We start from the raw sequence: 14,304 nt of genomic DNA, 5'->3' as shown, positions 1-14,304 counted from the left end.
CAGCCTATCGCGCTGCTGGCACTCCCCCTTCCAGCTACTCGGATCACCTCTCCTGGCGCCCCCACTCCTTGGCTGGTGCTCTCAGGGGGGGCCCCCTGCCCTCCTGCCCGTCCCCTAAGTGGGGAATGCTGGCTGTCAGGGGGTGCTCCCTTGCTCTCAGGGAGTGCATGTGCACCCTCATGCATCCCCTACACATCGCCATTGGTTAAATCTGATACTACATTCAACCAGGTTTATCTCAAACTGGTTTCAGCCATTTTCAAACTGGTTTATGTGCACTGAACATCTCTTCTGTTACAGGTTTAAACCAGTTTCTGATCACTTAACCCGGTTTATGTGTAATGTCTGTCCCTAGCCCAAAAGACTAGGAGCTGGTCTCATTTTTTGAAAATAGAAAGAGTCAAATCATCCTGTGAACCAGTGCAGGGAAATGATAGCCAAAGCAAATCCTCTGTAAAATGGAAATAGCTTTGGTAAGACATGGCTGTTATTTCCCTCCTCCATTTTCTCATTCTAGTTTTTACTTTCTCTTGTGATTTTATAAGGGTTTACTTTTTTGTGGTACTCTCTCATGAACCAGCTGCATCCCTACTTATTCTGTTCACTCTCTCTGCTGCTATGTGTCCCCTGTCCAATAGTCATCCTGCCAACCAACAGGAAACTAAATTACCTTTAGTTACCCTTCTGGTTTCTTTCTGGGATGAGGATGTGAGGTGTGTGCCGAAAAAGAAGCAACCACTACTGGCTGAGAACAGAAATGATAACCCTATTAGGTGTATGAAATACAAGTGCTAAGACCAGGCAAAATTTTCATGAAAATAATTTTTATGCAGAAAAATAAACTGTTACCATATTTGCAGTTTTAGTTTGACTGGATGTATCTGCAAATGTAGGTTAAATTTGATTTTTAAAAGTTTTTCCCAGAAAAAAGAAAACCAAAAATAATTGTTGAGAGATGTCAGAATGTTCCAGTTAAACCTTTAAAAATGAACCATTATGATTTATTTTTTTGAGGACAGGTTTTATTTAAAAAGGTAATGGGCTTTAATTTAAGTAGCTGGTCTTAATTTTAAATAAAAGGTAAAACAAAAACCACCCCAAAACTAAATGTAAATATAATATTTTGTTTGACTTAAGTAGGGGTGCACCGATAGCGATTTTTGGGGCCGATACCGCTGGCTGATTTTTAAGGAGGCATATTGGCCGATAACGATCTGATTTCTGATACAGCTGCGTACAGCTGGTAAGTCTGTTGTGGTGGAAGGGGAGAGGGAGGGAAGGGCTGTGGGGGGGTGGGGGGAAGATCAGTGCCCCCTGCGGTCATGGAGGGGGAGGGGGCATGGGCAAGCGCGGCCCAACTGGGGGTTGGGGGAGAGGCAGAGCTGTGGCCTCTTGGGCAGGGGGGTGGCTCCCACCACTGCTTGCACCCTGGGAGGCCACAGGTGGGGGGTTGCCTCCAGATCTGTGTGGAGTGGGGTGGCATGGGGTGTGCAGGCTGCAGTTGTGGGCTGGAGCCAGGGCTGTGGCGGGCTGTTCTTGGTGGGGGCTGGGCTCAGGAAAGGGGCTATGGAGAGGGCTGCAGGCACCCTAAATTTTGCCGTAGCCCCGCTCCCAGTGCTGCCACATGCCCAGCGCAACCCCAGCTCTTCCCAGCATGTGGGTGGAGGTCCAGCATTGAGCCAGGGCTGCACCAGGTGTGTGGCGGTGCTGGGATTGGGGCTACAGCAAAATTTGGGGTGGCTGCAGCCCCCTCCATAGCCCCCTTCCCAAGCCCAGCCCCCACCGATAAGAGCCCGGTGCAGCCCCAGCTCCAGCCCACAGTTGCAGACTGCCTGCCCCACCCTGTGCAGATCTGGGGGCACACGCTGCCCCCCACCCTGCCCTCCCAGGGTGCAAGCAGCAGTGGGAGCCGTCCCACCCGCAACAAGATGTGGCTCCGTTCCACACCCTGCTCTGCCCTGACCCTGATGGGCAGCACCTGCCCCTGCTCCTTCCCTCTCTCACTGCAGGGGGCATTACTCTTCCCCCCCCCACACCCCTTCCTTCCCCTGTTCCCTTTCACCACACCAGATTTATCAGCTGCACGCGAGTTCTCCACGCTGCAGGGCTCGGCTCCTTGCTGCCTGCATGCTGCACTGCGGCTGTGCACATGCACGAGCATTTATTGGCCAAATTATTGGCTGCATCGGACCCATTTCCGATGCAGCCAATTTTCTTTATATCAGTACTGATCCAATATCAGACTGATGTATCAGTGCACCTCTAATACTAAGAACTAAATCCGCTGCTATGTCTAATTCTGAGGTGGGAAGGCAGCTGTATCTCCATTTGTAGTGTTAATCTAGACCCAACAAATGGACCTAGACTGCTGTAGGAGCTAGACTGTTCTCAGTGATGGCAGATGACAGAACAAGGAGCAATGGTCTCAAGTTGCAGCAAGGGAAGTTTAGGTTAGGTGTTAGGAAAAACTTTCTCATTAGGAGGGTAGTGGAACAGGTTACCCAGAGAGGTTGTTGAATCTCCATCCTTGGAGGTTTTTAAAACCTGGCTAGACAAAGCCTTGGATGGGAAGATCTAGTTGGGGATCATCCTGCTTTGAGCAGGGGAATGGATTACATGACCTCCTGAGGTCCTTTTCAGCCCTAATTTTCTATGATTCAAATCTAATGATACTCAAGCTAGGTGGGGAATGACCTAATTTCCCATGAGACCCAAATTGCAGAATGGTTTTATTTTCTCAATGCTTGGTTTTCTTGATGTGAACTCAGTGAAATATGGCTGGCACTTAAGTTTGTCTGCCAGCTTTCTTCATATTAATGAGAAGAGAGCACTCCATGATGCTTCAGGAGCTCCAAATATTAGTCCTGTCTTGTCTGATATCAAGCAAGGAAAGTTTATAACAAATACATCATAGCACCAACATGTCCTTCTGGCTCCTAAGTAGCAGCTTTGCCCCTGGGTTTCCAGACATTGGGCATGAGATGCTGTACTGAGCAGTAGAGCTAATTATTGCATAAGAAGTGTCCATGTCTACACATGCAGGGAGTGGGAGCAGTCTGCTTCTAAGAGCAGCGCATTTGCTCCTGCATCCTTGCACGTGGAGATGCATGCCCGGGAGTGTTTACTCTTGAGTAGCTTGCTTGAGAGTAAACCACTCCCAGATCTTTTGCACGTGTAGATGTACCCACTGTGTAAAATTTCACCAATTGTGTTTAAAAATAGGATGTTTTATAGTTCTTATGGCTCTTGCTCCCATGGAGGGAATTTATGTATGTGGGTGTCCCCCCAAGAAATGAAGTCTAGTTCAGAAATTGTGGCTCAAGAAACTGGCTTTGGGTAGCTTCTCTGGGGGTATTTAACCCAGATGTGGATCTGTTGTGTCTTGTCCTAAGATGCCAAAGCATTTTTTTTCTTTTTTTTTTCTGCAATGGAGTATAAAGAGGGGTTTTGGGGTAAATTTTGAAGTCAGCTATCTCAGTGTTGATGCCTCAGGTTAATTTGCTAACATATGTAGCCAGGGATTCAAAAACTTGTCCACCCAGAATGTGTAAGATGTGTAAGAATTCAAAGGAAATGGGTTGCTGGTGGCCAGGAAGCAGAGTAGCTCCTTCCCCAGATTGTTGCTGTCCCTAAGTGGTGACTCATTTTGACTCTCTGTACCTCTTCTTTTCTCCACTTTTGTCTATATAGTTTGTAAGGTCTTTAGGGTAGGGACTGTCTCTTATCATATGTACAGCCCCTAGCGCCATGGGACCCTTAACTCAGCTGAGACATCTAGGCACTGATGTAATGCAGTCATAGTGCTAAGCAGTGATAACTGCTTCATTATTGCAGACCGGTGGTTTGAGTGGCGAGAGTGGGCTTCAAGGATGTGGTAGCACAGATTGTTTTCATCTGGTTTTGCAGGCTCAGTCGTTAGGCTAGAAAGCATTGAGGAAATGTTTTGAGTCCAATGCGTAACGTTATTGTTATGCTTGGAAGGAGGAAGAAGGAGGAGGTAGAGAAGTAATGTGCAGTAATCTGTTTGGTTGCTCAGATTCCTTTATGTCATTCATCACATGGGGATAGAAAGAGCTGGCAAACTAAGTGCTTGCATGTCAAAGGGTTACAGAGGACAACAGATAGGGAGGTCTGTAATATGGAGTGATGGAACCAATAGGTGAAGCTAGTGATGCTATAAATTTTACAGCCATGATCAGCCCTCTATATCTATTTGTCTGCCTGGGTTTGGTGTCAACTGTGTCCCTTCTGCAGCCAAGATGAAACCCATATACCGTGAAATCAAATTGACTAGAAAGGGCATCTTTCCAGTGTCTACAGTCAGTGCGCTCATGCAGATTTGTGATGCAGCTGGGAGAACAAGAACAGAAGGAAGAGCCAACCTGACAGTGATGCCATCAGAGTTCAGAAACAAAGCAGCCTTGCAGGGCTGAGCAAAGCTGCTGCCAACATCTGACAGTTCCATTCAAGAGCCCATGTCCTGGCTGGTCACCTCTGCTGAACTGCCTTCAGATCAGTTTTCAGGTCCCAAGTGCTGAAATTAGTTTCACCTCATTAAGAGCCTATTTGCTCACATCACCATCTCTTCTTCTCTCACAGTTTGTGACAGTGGTGGATGACTCAGCAGTCTCATTTTAAAAAACTAAGCCTGGAATAAGAGGGGTTAAATATATTTTTATTTATACGTGCTTTGACTGGAATGATGTAAGTCCTGGGCATCATGCTGGAGCACCGTAGATGGAAGCTTGGAAATTTCATACATAGGGCACTGCAAAAAGCACAGCTGGTTTGACGGGCAAGCGTGGTGGTTCAGATGTTTCTAATTCTGGAGTAGTTGGGATTGTTGCAAATCAGCAACACAGAAGGCCTGATTTTGCTGCTACTTACGAGGTCATCAGAAGTAACTCCACTGAAGCCCTTGGGATTATACACACCCAGCGTTGCATTAAATAAAATCAAGATATTGTGTAATAAGTTAGCACAGTATCTGAACACAAGGGGGTTCAAATTATTGTCATTAGTCCTTCTTTTTTGTGAGGATCATTTTGGATACTGTGAAAAGTTTGTTTTCCTGTTTTATTTTTTTCTGGATATAGGCCTGTCTCTTCTCTAATTTTTTTCTGTATGCATAATAGTGAAGGCATGTTCTGAGCCGGGACAAGGGGGCAAGCTTACTGTTTTTCAGTAAGACAATTTTTCCAAGCATAAGGGACAGCATGGGATAAAATGGGAAAGCGCTTGTGGGCGATGACAGATTCTGGCATGAAGTGTAAATAGATATAATGAACAGGGTACAAACTACTTGTGGTCTGGAGATGCATCTTTAAGCTAGTCAGCAAATATTTATGAAGAAATAATACACCTGACAGAAGTTGGAATGGCTCACAAATGAGTCACAGACCAACAAGATGGCCTGCATATGCCAAACATACTTTTTAGCTGCCTCTAGTTAGAAGCCACTCAGATTTTGCACTGGTTTCAGTCATAATCTAGGAGTTATAGGTCACAGCATTTAGTTGGGTCTAGTAAATATGGATTCAAAACTTGGTTTAGCTGCTCACTTATTATGTTACTTTGGGCACAACAGTCAGTTCTTGAGGCAGATTTGCTTCTTGGCAACTGAACATCAGTTTTTGGGTGAGGTCCTTAAAAGAAGGATTTTCCTGCATGTCATTTGTGCCCACCTTTGTTCCAGGACTGGTACACATAGGGCGTATCTACACATCGCCATACAGTGACATTGCTCCAGCACTGTGCTTTAGTACAAAAAATCATTGACTAGATATAAACATTGGATTTATGGCACATTATAACCTGCCTGCCAGCTAATAACCCCACACCTGCATTTTATGTATTGGTTTCTGTTTTACCCAGGAGAGCACACAAAACACCAACAGACTCACCCTATTCCTGTAGAAGGGTGTTTGTGCACAAAAGCTTCCAAAGAACATTTTTTTTCAACTATTTAGTTGATCTAATAAAAGATATCACATCTAACCAAAAAACCTTGTCTGCATTAAGAGTACCTAAAACTCATGCCAGGGTTTTCTCCTTCAATGAGAAACTGCCTAGTACAGTACCACTCAGCATGGGAAAAGCATTATTCATTATTAATATTCCTTATTTTCAATGGTTTCAGCTGCAGTTCCCCAGAATCTCCTTACCCCACTCCTCCATGCACATATTGAATTGGCTGAACTTTTTACAACTCTAGTTCTTGTCTGGAGATCTCTCTTGGCCACTTTCACTGTAACTTTCTTGTTATCATCAGTGCCCCCAGGAGATCTGACTGATTAAAACATGCTATATCATCTGTAGTCTAATATTTCTCTAACTGGTTCTGTCTGATTATTCTCTGTTGAAGTAGGACTTAGGGTATCATTGTCCCTTTTTAGGCACCCACAGAAAACCCATTATCTAGGATCATTCATTTCTTGTTCTTAACTCAGAAAGTCGCCATGTTCGTGCTCCCCCTTTCCCTCCTCTGCTTGCCTCTAGAGAGATAGAAGAAAGCCTTTGTCATCTGTCCCCAGGAGATCCTATGGAAAAGATAAATTAAATCTGCTAACGGGCTGTAAATACAAGATGATTGCAAGATAGGAACAGTTCTGAGGAGCAAGGTTAGCTTTGCTTCAACCCTTTAAGCTTCTGGATTGAGAGATCTGGGCTGTGTTTGAATGAATTCTGATGCATTTTCTTGTAACTGTCTTTGATCAGCATTTCAGTAGGAAGCTATGAAATCTGTGGCATTAGGTGACATATTCTTACTGAGTGAGCACAATTAAAATACTGTGTCCTCATGAACAAACAGCGGTTGATCTCTGATTATTTACTTTGGGCTTTTCTTTGCCTGATTTTTATGCCCATGACAAATAAGCTTTTTTATCTTATTCAAGGTTCCATTAGAACAGAACATGTTGAATATTTATCATAAGTGTGCTCTTGTTCTTTGGGAAAAGAAAATATAGGCAGAAAGCACATTACTGGAGGAGAAAGTATGGGGAGTTTTGTTTAACCAACCTATACTACAACAAGGTGGCACAATGCAGCACTATTGGGTGGTGGCACAATAATTTACAATAATGCATCTTTGGTTGTGTGGGTTAAAAAATACCTTGGTTTACTGGAGAGAAGTATTTAGTCTTTCAGGTCTGCTCATGCTGCACAAATAGACGCTGGAACTCATTGCAACAAAATGCTACTGTAGCTGAGAGTTCAGCAGAATTTCAAAAGAGATTAGACATTTAGGCGAATCTTAAGAGTAGCTAGGATTGACAGAGTAAATAAAACTGTTCAAGGGTTTTAGAAGAGATTCAAATCTTCAAGCTTCAGGTCATAAGCCAACCTTTGATTACTGAGAGGGAAGGGTCTCATAATTCTGCTTCTGAAACAGCAGGGTATTGTTCATTGTTTCAGACAGGATATTGAACTAGACGGACAGATGCTACAAAATTCAAAAGGTTTTTCTTGAATTGGGTAGGTCTTGATCTATGTAAGTAGTTCAAAAAGACTAGGTTCAGACATTCAGAAAGCCTGAAGTGGAATCTATCTAAGTTGCACAGCTTTCTGTAAGTGGCGTAGGTTAGATCGGCAGTGAACAGAGCACACTCTTGGTGGGGAGCAGGAATCGTAGACCAGGTTCTGCCATTTTTAAACCAGTGCCAAACTTCTGTCCTGTTATGGGTGTAGACCAGTTTCTGATCACTTATACTAGTCAAAGTGTAATGTCTGTACCTGGCCAAAGTGCTCTAATACTCCGCAGAAGCTGAGAAATGTGCTGCGTAGTATGAGAGTATGCCTCACAATAATACAAGTTTTTCCTTGGGGTGAAGAATGCTGGTATTGTTTCAGCCTGACTAAACTCTAGATCCCTTATCCTTAATCATGTGCACTTGAGCGAAAGCTCCTCCTGAGAGAGTGCTTTCACAGTCCCACTAGTTTTCCTGTCCTCGAGAGAGTCCTCCATCAAAACCATGGAAGTAAAAAAACTAATATTTTTTAGGTAAAAGCAAACAGGAAGAAAATCCACAAAACCTACAAACTTTTCAGACTTCCTTATATCTTATCAAGAAACACTGGAGGGTACAGATTCAATTTTATTTTCTTCTTTGCTGGGTCAGCTGTTAAAAACAGGTTTTCCACTATTTTTATGTTTTACCATCAGTTTGCTTCTCCAGCTCTGGCTGTTCAGTTACTTGTTCTTTGTTCTCAGTTGTTATATGAGCAGACAGGAAAGCTTCTGCAGGATTTTCAAGTCACACTTGTCATCTCGCTCCTTTGATCTTTCCCTTTCCCTCCATTTTTATTAATCATTTCCTCCTTGTTCCAGCATTGCTCACGATGGGCTCTGAGAGCTTTCAGCTGGAGTGCAGGGGGAATGGGAAAAAATAAAAAAAGAAACATGGCACTTCTGTGCATTTTATAAAGTTAATTACTGTCTTCCTTCACTAGGGGATCCACGTAAAACTGCAGAACAGTGTAGTGACAGGAATTGTCCATAGAAATGCTGTCGGTTATCATGAATTTATGTGGGATAAATGGCATTGTCATGGCTCTGGGAAGGCTCCCATGTCTGGACACTCACCAGAACATTTTAGGCCCTACAAACTGGGTCTCTGGGTCTTTAAGCCTCTTTTGCTCCTTTGTCTAGGCTGCAGCACCAGCTTTCTCCCTGGCCTCTCTGGAAGTTTTGATCTCTGGGTCTAGGCCCTCTGTATACCAGAAATGGGATCTCAGAGCCTAGTGGTCCAGATCCCCAGAACCAATTTTGATCCTTGAGACAACCCCATAGCTAAGCCCTTTTCCAGAGTTTCCCTTTTGGTGTACTCTGGGATGACAGTTCATGTCTCCCAGGATGCATGCTTCTGGAAGCAAACAGACACAAGCTTTATATAGCCTTCCATAACCAGTCACTTTGACTTTTACTAGCACAGGAAATATATAAGGACCTAGAGAAAAGAAAACAATAAAGCATCTGTTTGTCTTTGTTTTCTCATTGCTCTAGATTGTTCTCTGCAGCATAGGCAGCAGCACCGCTCTCAAGCCTCGAGGTGAATGTGGAGGGAGGCTTCACTGCCTCATTTCCAGGATTGCCACGTGCATGTGTGCGGAGTGCTTGAGAGCAGTGTTCCTGGAAGTGCTGCAGAAGATATACTCTAAAGCAGTACTCAGCAACCCCCAGCACGCGTGCCGAGAATGGCATGCAAGGTCATTTTGCTCGGTACACCACCGCCAGCCCAGGCTCTAAGCAGCTGCTGCCAGCCACGGAGCCCAGGCTGCTCCCAGCAGGCTGCGAGCCCTGCTGCAAGCAGACTGGGCTCCTCGGGCTGGCTGCAGCAAGGAGGCTGCAAATACTGCTCCGGGCTCTGGCATGTCGGCACTCTGGCACCTTCCAAGGTAGACATTGTGGTTTTTTCAGCACTCCGGCCAAAAAAAGGTTGCCTACCTGTGCTCTAAAGTGTCCCAGATATGCTCCCCCCAGTTTATGACTTCTTTGCTACCAAACCCCCAATGTTCCTTTCTCTGACCCCAATCTTTCTTTGTCTCTGAGCATCCCTCTGCATTCCTCCCTTGAGTCACCTGAGCTCTTTGCTTTAGCAGCCTGTCTCTGCTCTCCTGGTAAAGGGTTTCCCAGTTCCTTATCTCAGCCCCCTGTGGAGAAACTGGAGAAAAGTGACTTTATGCTCTTACTCTTTGGATTTTCCCTGGTAAAATTTGTTCAGGTAGAGAACCTTGTCTGCCTTTAGGTGCCGATGGTCTTTAATGATCATAGATAGGGGAGAGGCACCAACAGCGCTAACTCTTCAATGGAAGGACCATGAGGCTATACATAGCAGAAGACAAGCCATAGGTCATAAGGATACAGACAGTTCTTACTGTCGAATTGAAATCCATGTGTTTCAGGTTGACCAAATTGTCTAGAGCATTATCCCAGAATACCATGAAAAGTGCCTTCCAGAAATTGTATTATCCTACACTAAGGAAGGACAAATGGCATTAACAACATGGGGGAGATGAATCACCGGGATCCTTGACTAGAGTGGCTCAGAGAGAGAGGGATACCATAAATCAGGGTTTGGTTTTGTTTTTTGTTAACTTCAAACCTCTTAAGAACTGGAATGAAGAGCTGCCTCTGAGCGGCAAGACAGTCAACACTGCCACCAGGGCACTTATCAGTACCATGGGACTAATTGTCTTTCTTGCATTCGCTCCTGTGTTTTCTTCAACAAGTTTGGAGGCAGAACTATGGGAGTACAAGGGCTCCTCCTCTCAGCCTGTTCCACATAGCAAAGGGCCGGGTTACTGACAACACAAATCTATCTCAAAGCCACTAGAGACCAATCCTACCTTCATCAGGAACATCCGAGGTGAACATTTAAGATTAAGTTTCAGTTTGAAGTGCGTGCTGCTCCCAAGCTGCAAAGGTTTTATAAATGAGCAATTAAATTGTGGTAGGGGCTTGTGGGGGAGAGAGAGAAAAAATGTTGGCATAAGCATAGAAGTTTTAAATTAGATGCCTCTGAAGTTCTTAGTTTAAATTCTCTTCAGTAGCTTATTTGCCAGCTACAGTAATACATACTTTTCTTATTCTTTTTTGATTGCTACATGAATCTGTTACTGATGAAAATGTAGGGCTAATAATACTGAGCAGAGCCAGGTTTAGTATAGATAAATGCTCTATTTCCTAGCCTAGCTTTCTTCATTCAGCCACTGCTACATCTCTTCTGGACTATTTTTCAGCTTTGAAGCTTACATATATGCTCACATTTTAGCCCCTCATATTTAGCCCCTCCTGATATTTGCATCCAGGGCTCCCTACACATCTATGCTAACATACGGTAGCTCTTCCTTTTTCTACACTTTTATTAGACCAACTCAAATAGTTGGAAAAATTCTTCTTTGCAAGCTTTCGGGTATAAATATCCATCCTTTGTCAGGCTGAGGAAGCACTGGCAGTTGGTCTGTGCAGATGCTTGCTCAGCCTGACAAAGGGTATTTATATCCAAAAGCTTGCAAAGAAGAATTTTTCCAACATTTGAGTTGGTCGAATAGAAGATATCCGATTTAGGCAGACAAGGGTCTTTGGGTATGTCCTTAGACCAGCAAGGCCACAACCTATACCCTTGTTCTGCACTTTGCACGCAAAGCTGTTTTAGGCAGGGGTGTGACTTATCAATATAGCTTTGCTGGCAAAAGCCCTAGTTTAGATGCAGTCATAAGTGTCCTTAGCTGCATGTGCACTAGGATATACCTAAAACTGTTTCTAGATCAGACAGAGCCTAAGTCCTTTGATGTCCTTTGCTGTTGTTACCATGGGATCTTTTATAGCAGGGGTGGCTAACCTGCAGCATGGGTGCCACAAGTGGCATGGGCAGTAGGCCTGTGCGAAGCGGCTAGTATTTGCTTCGGATTCGGCTGATTCAGAGGACAGTGATTCGATTTGGTGATTCGAATCACTGTCCTGATTCGATTCAACTGAATCAGCCAGGCCGGGCCAATCCCCTGCCCCTCTCCCAGCAATGGTTGCCTCGCCCATCCCAGCTCCCAGCACTTGGGGGGAAAAAAGCCCTAGCTCAGCAGGTGCTGCTGGGCAGGGGGCGATCCCCACTGCCCCACACTGCATGGGGGGATCTGCATGAGCCCTCGACCACCCCCCGCCCAGCCTCCCAATGGATGCCCCACATGGGCCAGCTCCAGCCCTTTAAGAAAAATAAAACCCTGAAAAAACCCTGGGGCTCACTGCTCCTGCTGGTGGGGGGTCATCTCCGCTGCCCTGCGCCACATGGGGGGCTCTGCATGAGCCCCCAAAGCCCCAAGGCTGCACCAGGAGTGATGAGTCTGGGGCTTTTCTCGGCTTTTTTCTTAAAGGGCTAGAGCCCTTGCAGGCGGGGCAGCCGTCAGGGGGCCGAGTGGGCAGGGGCGAGGGGGCTTACGCAGAGTCCCCCATGCAGCGTGGCACAGTGGGGATCGCCCCCTCACCTAGCAGCACCCAGTGAGCACCAGGGCTTTTTTTAAAAGTACCGAGCTGGGGTGGGTGAGAGAGTGGGGGAGGGGGTTGGAGGCTGGCAGGGGTCCCCCCATGGTCCCCTTTCCCCTGCTCCTAGTATTTACCAGTAGGGCTGTGCGAGGCTTCGGACAGAGCTTCAGATCCGGAGAAGCTTCGGATGCTTTGGGGTCAAAGCAGCACGTCCGGGTCGAAGCGCTGCGTCGCTTGGCTTCCCAAAGAGCTTCGGAGCCGCCTTGGAGATCCGGCCATAGGGTATAATGGGGAAACAATACAATATCTATAACTTTGTTGGTTTTTGTCCGATTTGGATGAAATTTCAGAGGTGGTGGACTCTGCAGAGAGGACAAAGCCTGCCAAGTTTCAAGAAGATTGGTGCAGGGGTTTTGGTGGGGAACAGCAACCCAAATTATTGAAAGCAAAACTTCTGTCACTTCTATGTGTTACAGCACAGGGGGGTCAAAACTTCAGGGGTGGTAGCTCATACTGAGGCCACAAAGCTTGCCAAGTTTCAAGAAGATCGGTGTAGGGGTTTGGGGGAAACTGCCCTGCAAGCTGCGGACAAGCAAAACTCCTGCCATGGGTGCTGTGGGACTGACTGTGTCTGGCGTGGGGCGGGGGGGGGAACTGCTGCAGGCCTGGCTGCTGAGCTGCTGTGTTCCCAGTTACCAATCAATCAATCATGATTCACTCGGGACCAGCTTAGTACACAGGACCTAGCTACTACCTAACGACTTAACGAGCATCAATTAGCACCTACAAAACCAGGCTAAGGAGAGGAAAGAATTAATACAGACAATCAACTGCCCCAGGACAGGCACATCAGCAACATCAGTTCTTGCGGACTTCATTGACAAGCCTGGTTCTTCAGCACCTTCCATTTTCTCCTGTTAAATTGGTCTCAGAACAAACCCATAAAAAATTAATGGAGATTGTTGACTCTAAATTGAGTGATCGATAGGGAGCCAGCGAGGGGCTTTCACTTTGTGACTGGTTGACTTGGTTAATTTGTGTTAAAGGGGAACTTTCCGAGGTCTTACTTTGAAGCATCAAAGGAAGAGCTGCAGTAATTATTGTTGCTTAATGGATAAAAGCTTACAGGGGGTCTGTGTAGGGATATTGTGTTTCTAAGTTTGATGGCAGAGGGGATCCTTGCTCAGGGAAGGTTATATTCAGGATGCTTTTTAGAACCAGTGGCATATTTTTTTTCTTTTCCTGAACTATGGGTAGTCAGAAATGATGAAGACTTTTCTGTGTATGAGACCTTTTACTATCTAAGAATTGTGCCTACCTCCACAGATGGAAGCCATTTTCTTCTTGCAGTTATTGCAGGTTGTTACTGAGAAAAGGCTCACAGTCATTCTCTCTGAAAGAGATGTATTGTTTTCCTTGCTCTAAAGTAAGATGTTTTGGTCTGAACTTAGATTTACATGTATTCATAGCAGAAACCTTACTCCTCATCATTGCTGTGTACCTAAACAAGTGTTTCACTAGTGCATGCTCTTGCTTTATTAGGAGATAATTCCCAGGGATAAGAGGGGTATGTCTTCCTTTCACCTTCACCTCACTAGGAAATGACATATGGTTCTGCATCTGTTTGGAGCATACTGTTCTCGACTGCATGGAAACAGGATTGCTCTTCTCTGTGTCATAGGCTCCATATATCAAACAGATAGTGGAGATTCCCCTTTAGTTTGAGTAGTTGGGGTCTGTGACTCTGATGCAGTGTGTGTTCTTTGTAAAAGTGTTCAGTGAACACCATATGCAATGTCATGGCAATTATAGAGTGTGAGACCAGTCTGAATTTGTAATAACTGTTCATTTATTCATATTGTAACTCAGTCTCTCTTTCTGTCTCTCTTTCTCCCCTTCATCTCCCTGCTCCCCCCCCACTTATTTTAAACAGAATTCTAGCCACTGCTGGGACTGATTTTGACCTACGGACCCTGCGAGCTGTCCGAGTATTAAGACCACTGAAGCTTGTGTCAGGAATCCCAAGTGAGTGTAACATGTGTCACTGCAACGTTATCTTCATTGTCACATTGGCTCCATGGCTTTTGCGGCACTGCATATTTGGTGCTATCACTGTTGAACGATGTATTCATCCCCCTGCTTCTTGTCACTGGGATGCACTTGCTTTGCATCTTTGGGGCTTCATTCTCTATCGACTCATGTCTTGTTGTCAGTGAGCACATCTACACATTCAGTAATGCTCCGTAGTTACTGTGCATTGTTTAGCACTTGTATAATCGTGTACTAAATCAATGGACAGTAACTGGTATTACTGTGCAGTAGCACCG

At 45.3% G+C, this 14,304-nt stretch overlaps 1 protein-coding gene across 1 annotated transcript in view; it reads left to right on the top strand.

Annotated features, from left to right (window-relative positions):
• Positions 1–14,304, top strand: part of CACNA1B (calcium voltage-gated channel subunit alpha1 B) — a gene marked incomplete at its 5' end in the record, with an annotated part of 468,581 nt that overhangs the window by 164,801 nt on the left and 289,476 nt on the right. The window contains one exon of the mRNA XM_025211184.1: positions 13,911–14,002. Within this exon, the coding sequence (XP_025066969.1) occupies positions 13,911–14,002 (92 nt within the window). The remainder of the gene's footprint in view (positions 1–13,910; positions 14,003–14,304) is intronic.

The sequence above is a fragment of the Alligator sinensis genome, unplaced genomic scaffold, assembly GCF_000455745.1.
Source record: "Alligator sinensis unplaced genomic scaffold, ASM45574v1 scaffold323_2, whole genome shotgun sequence".
NCBI classification, from domain to species: domain Eukaryota; kingdom Metazoa; phylum Chordata; order Crocodylia; family Alligatoridae; genus Alligator; species Alligator sinensis.
The sequence above is the reverse complement of the archived record's forward strand: the minus strand, read 5'-3'. Positions and strand labels throughout refer to the sequence as shown.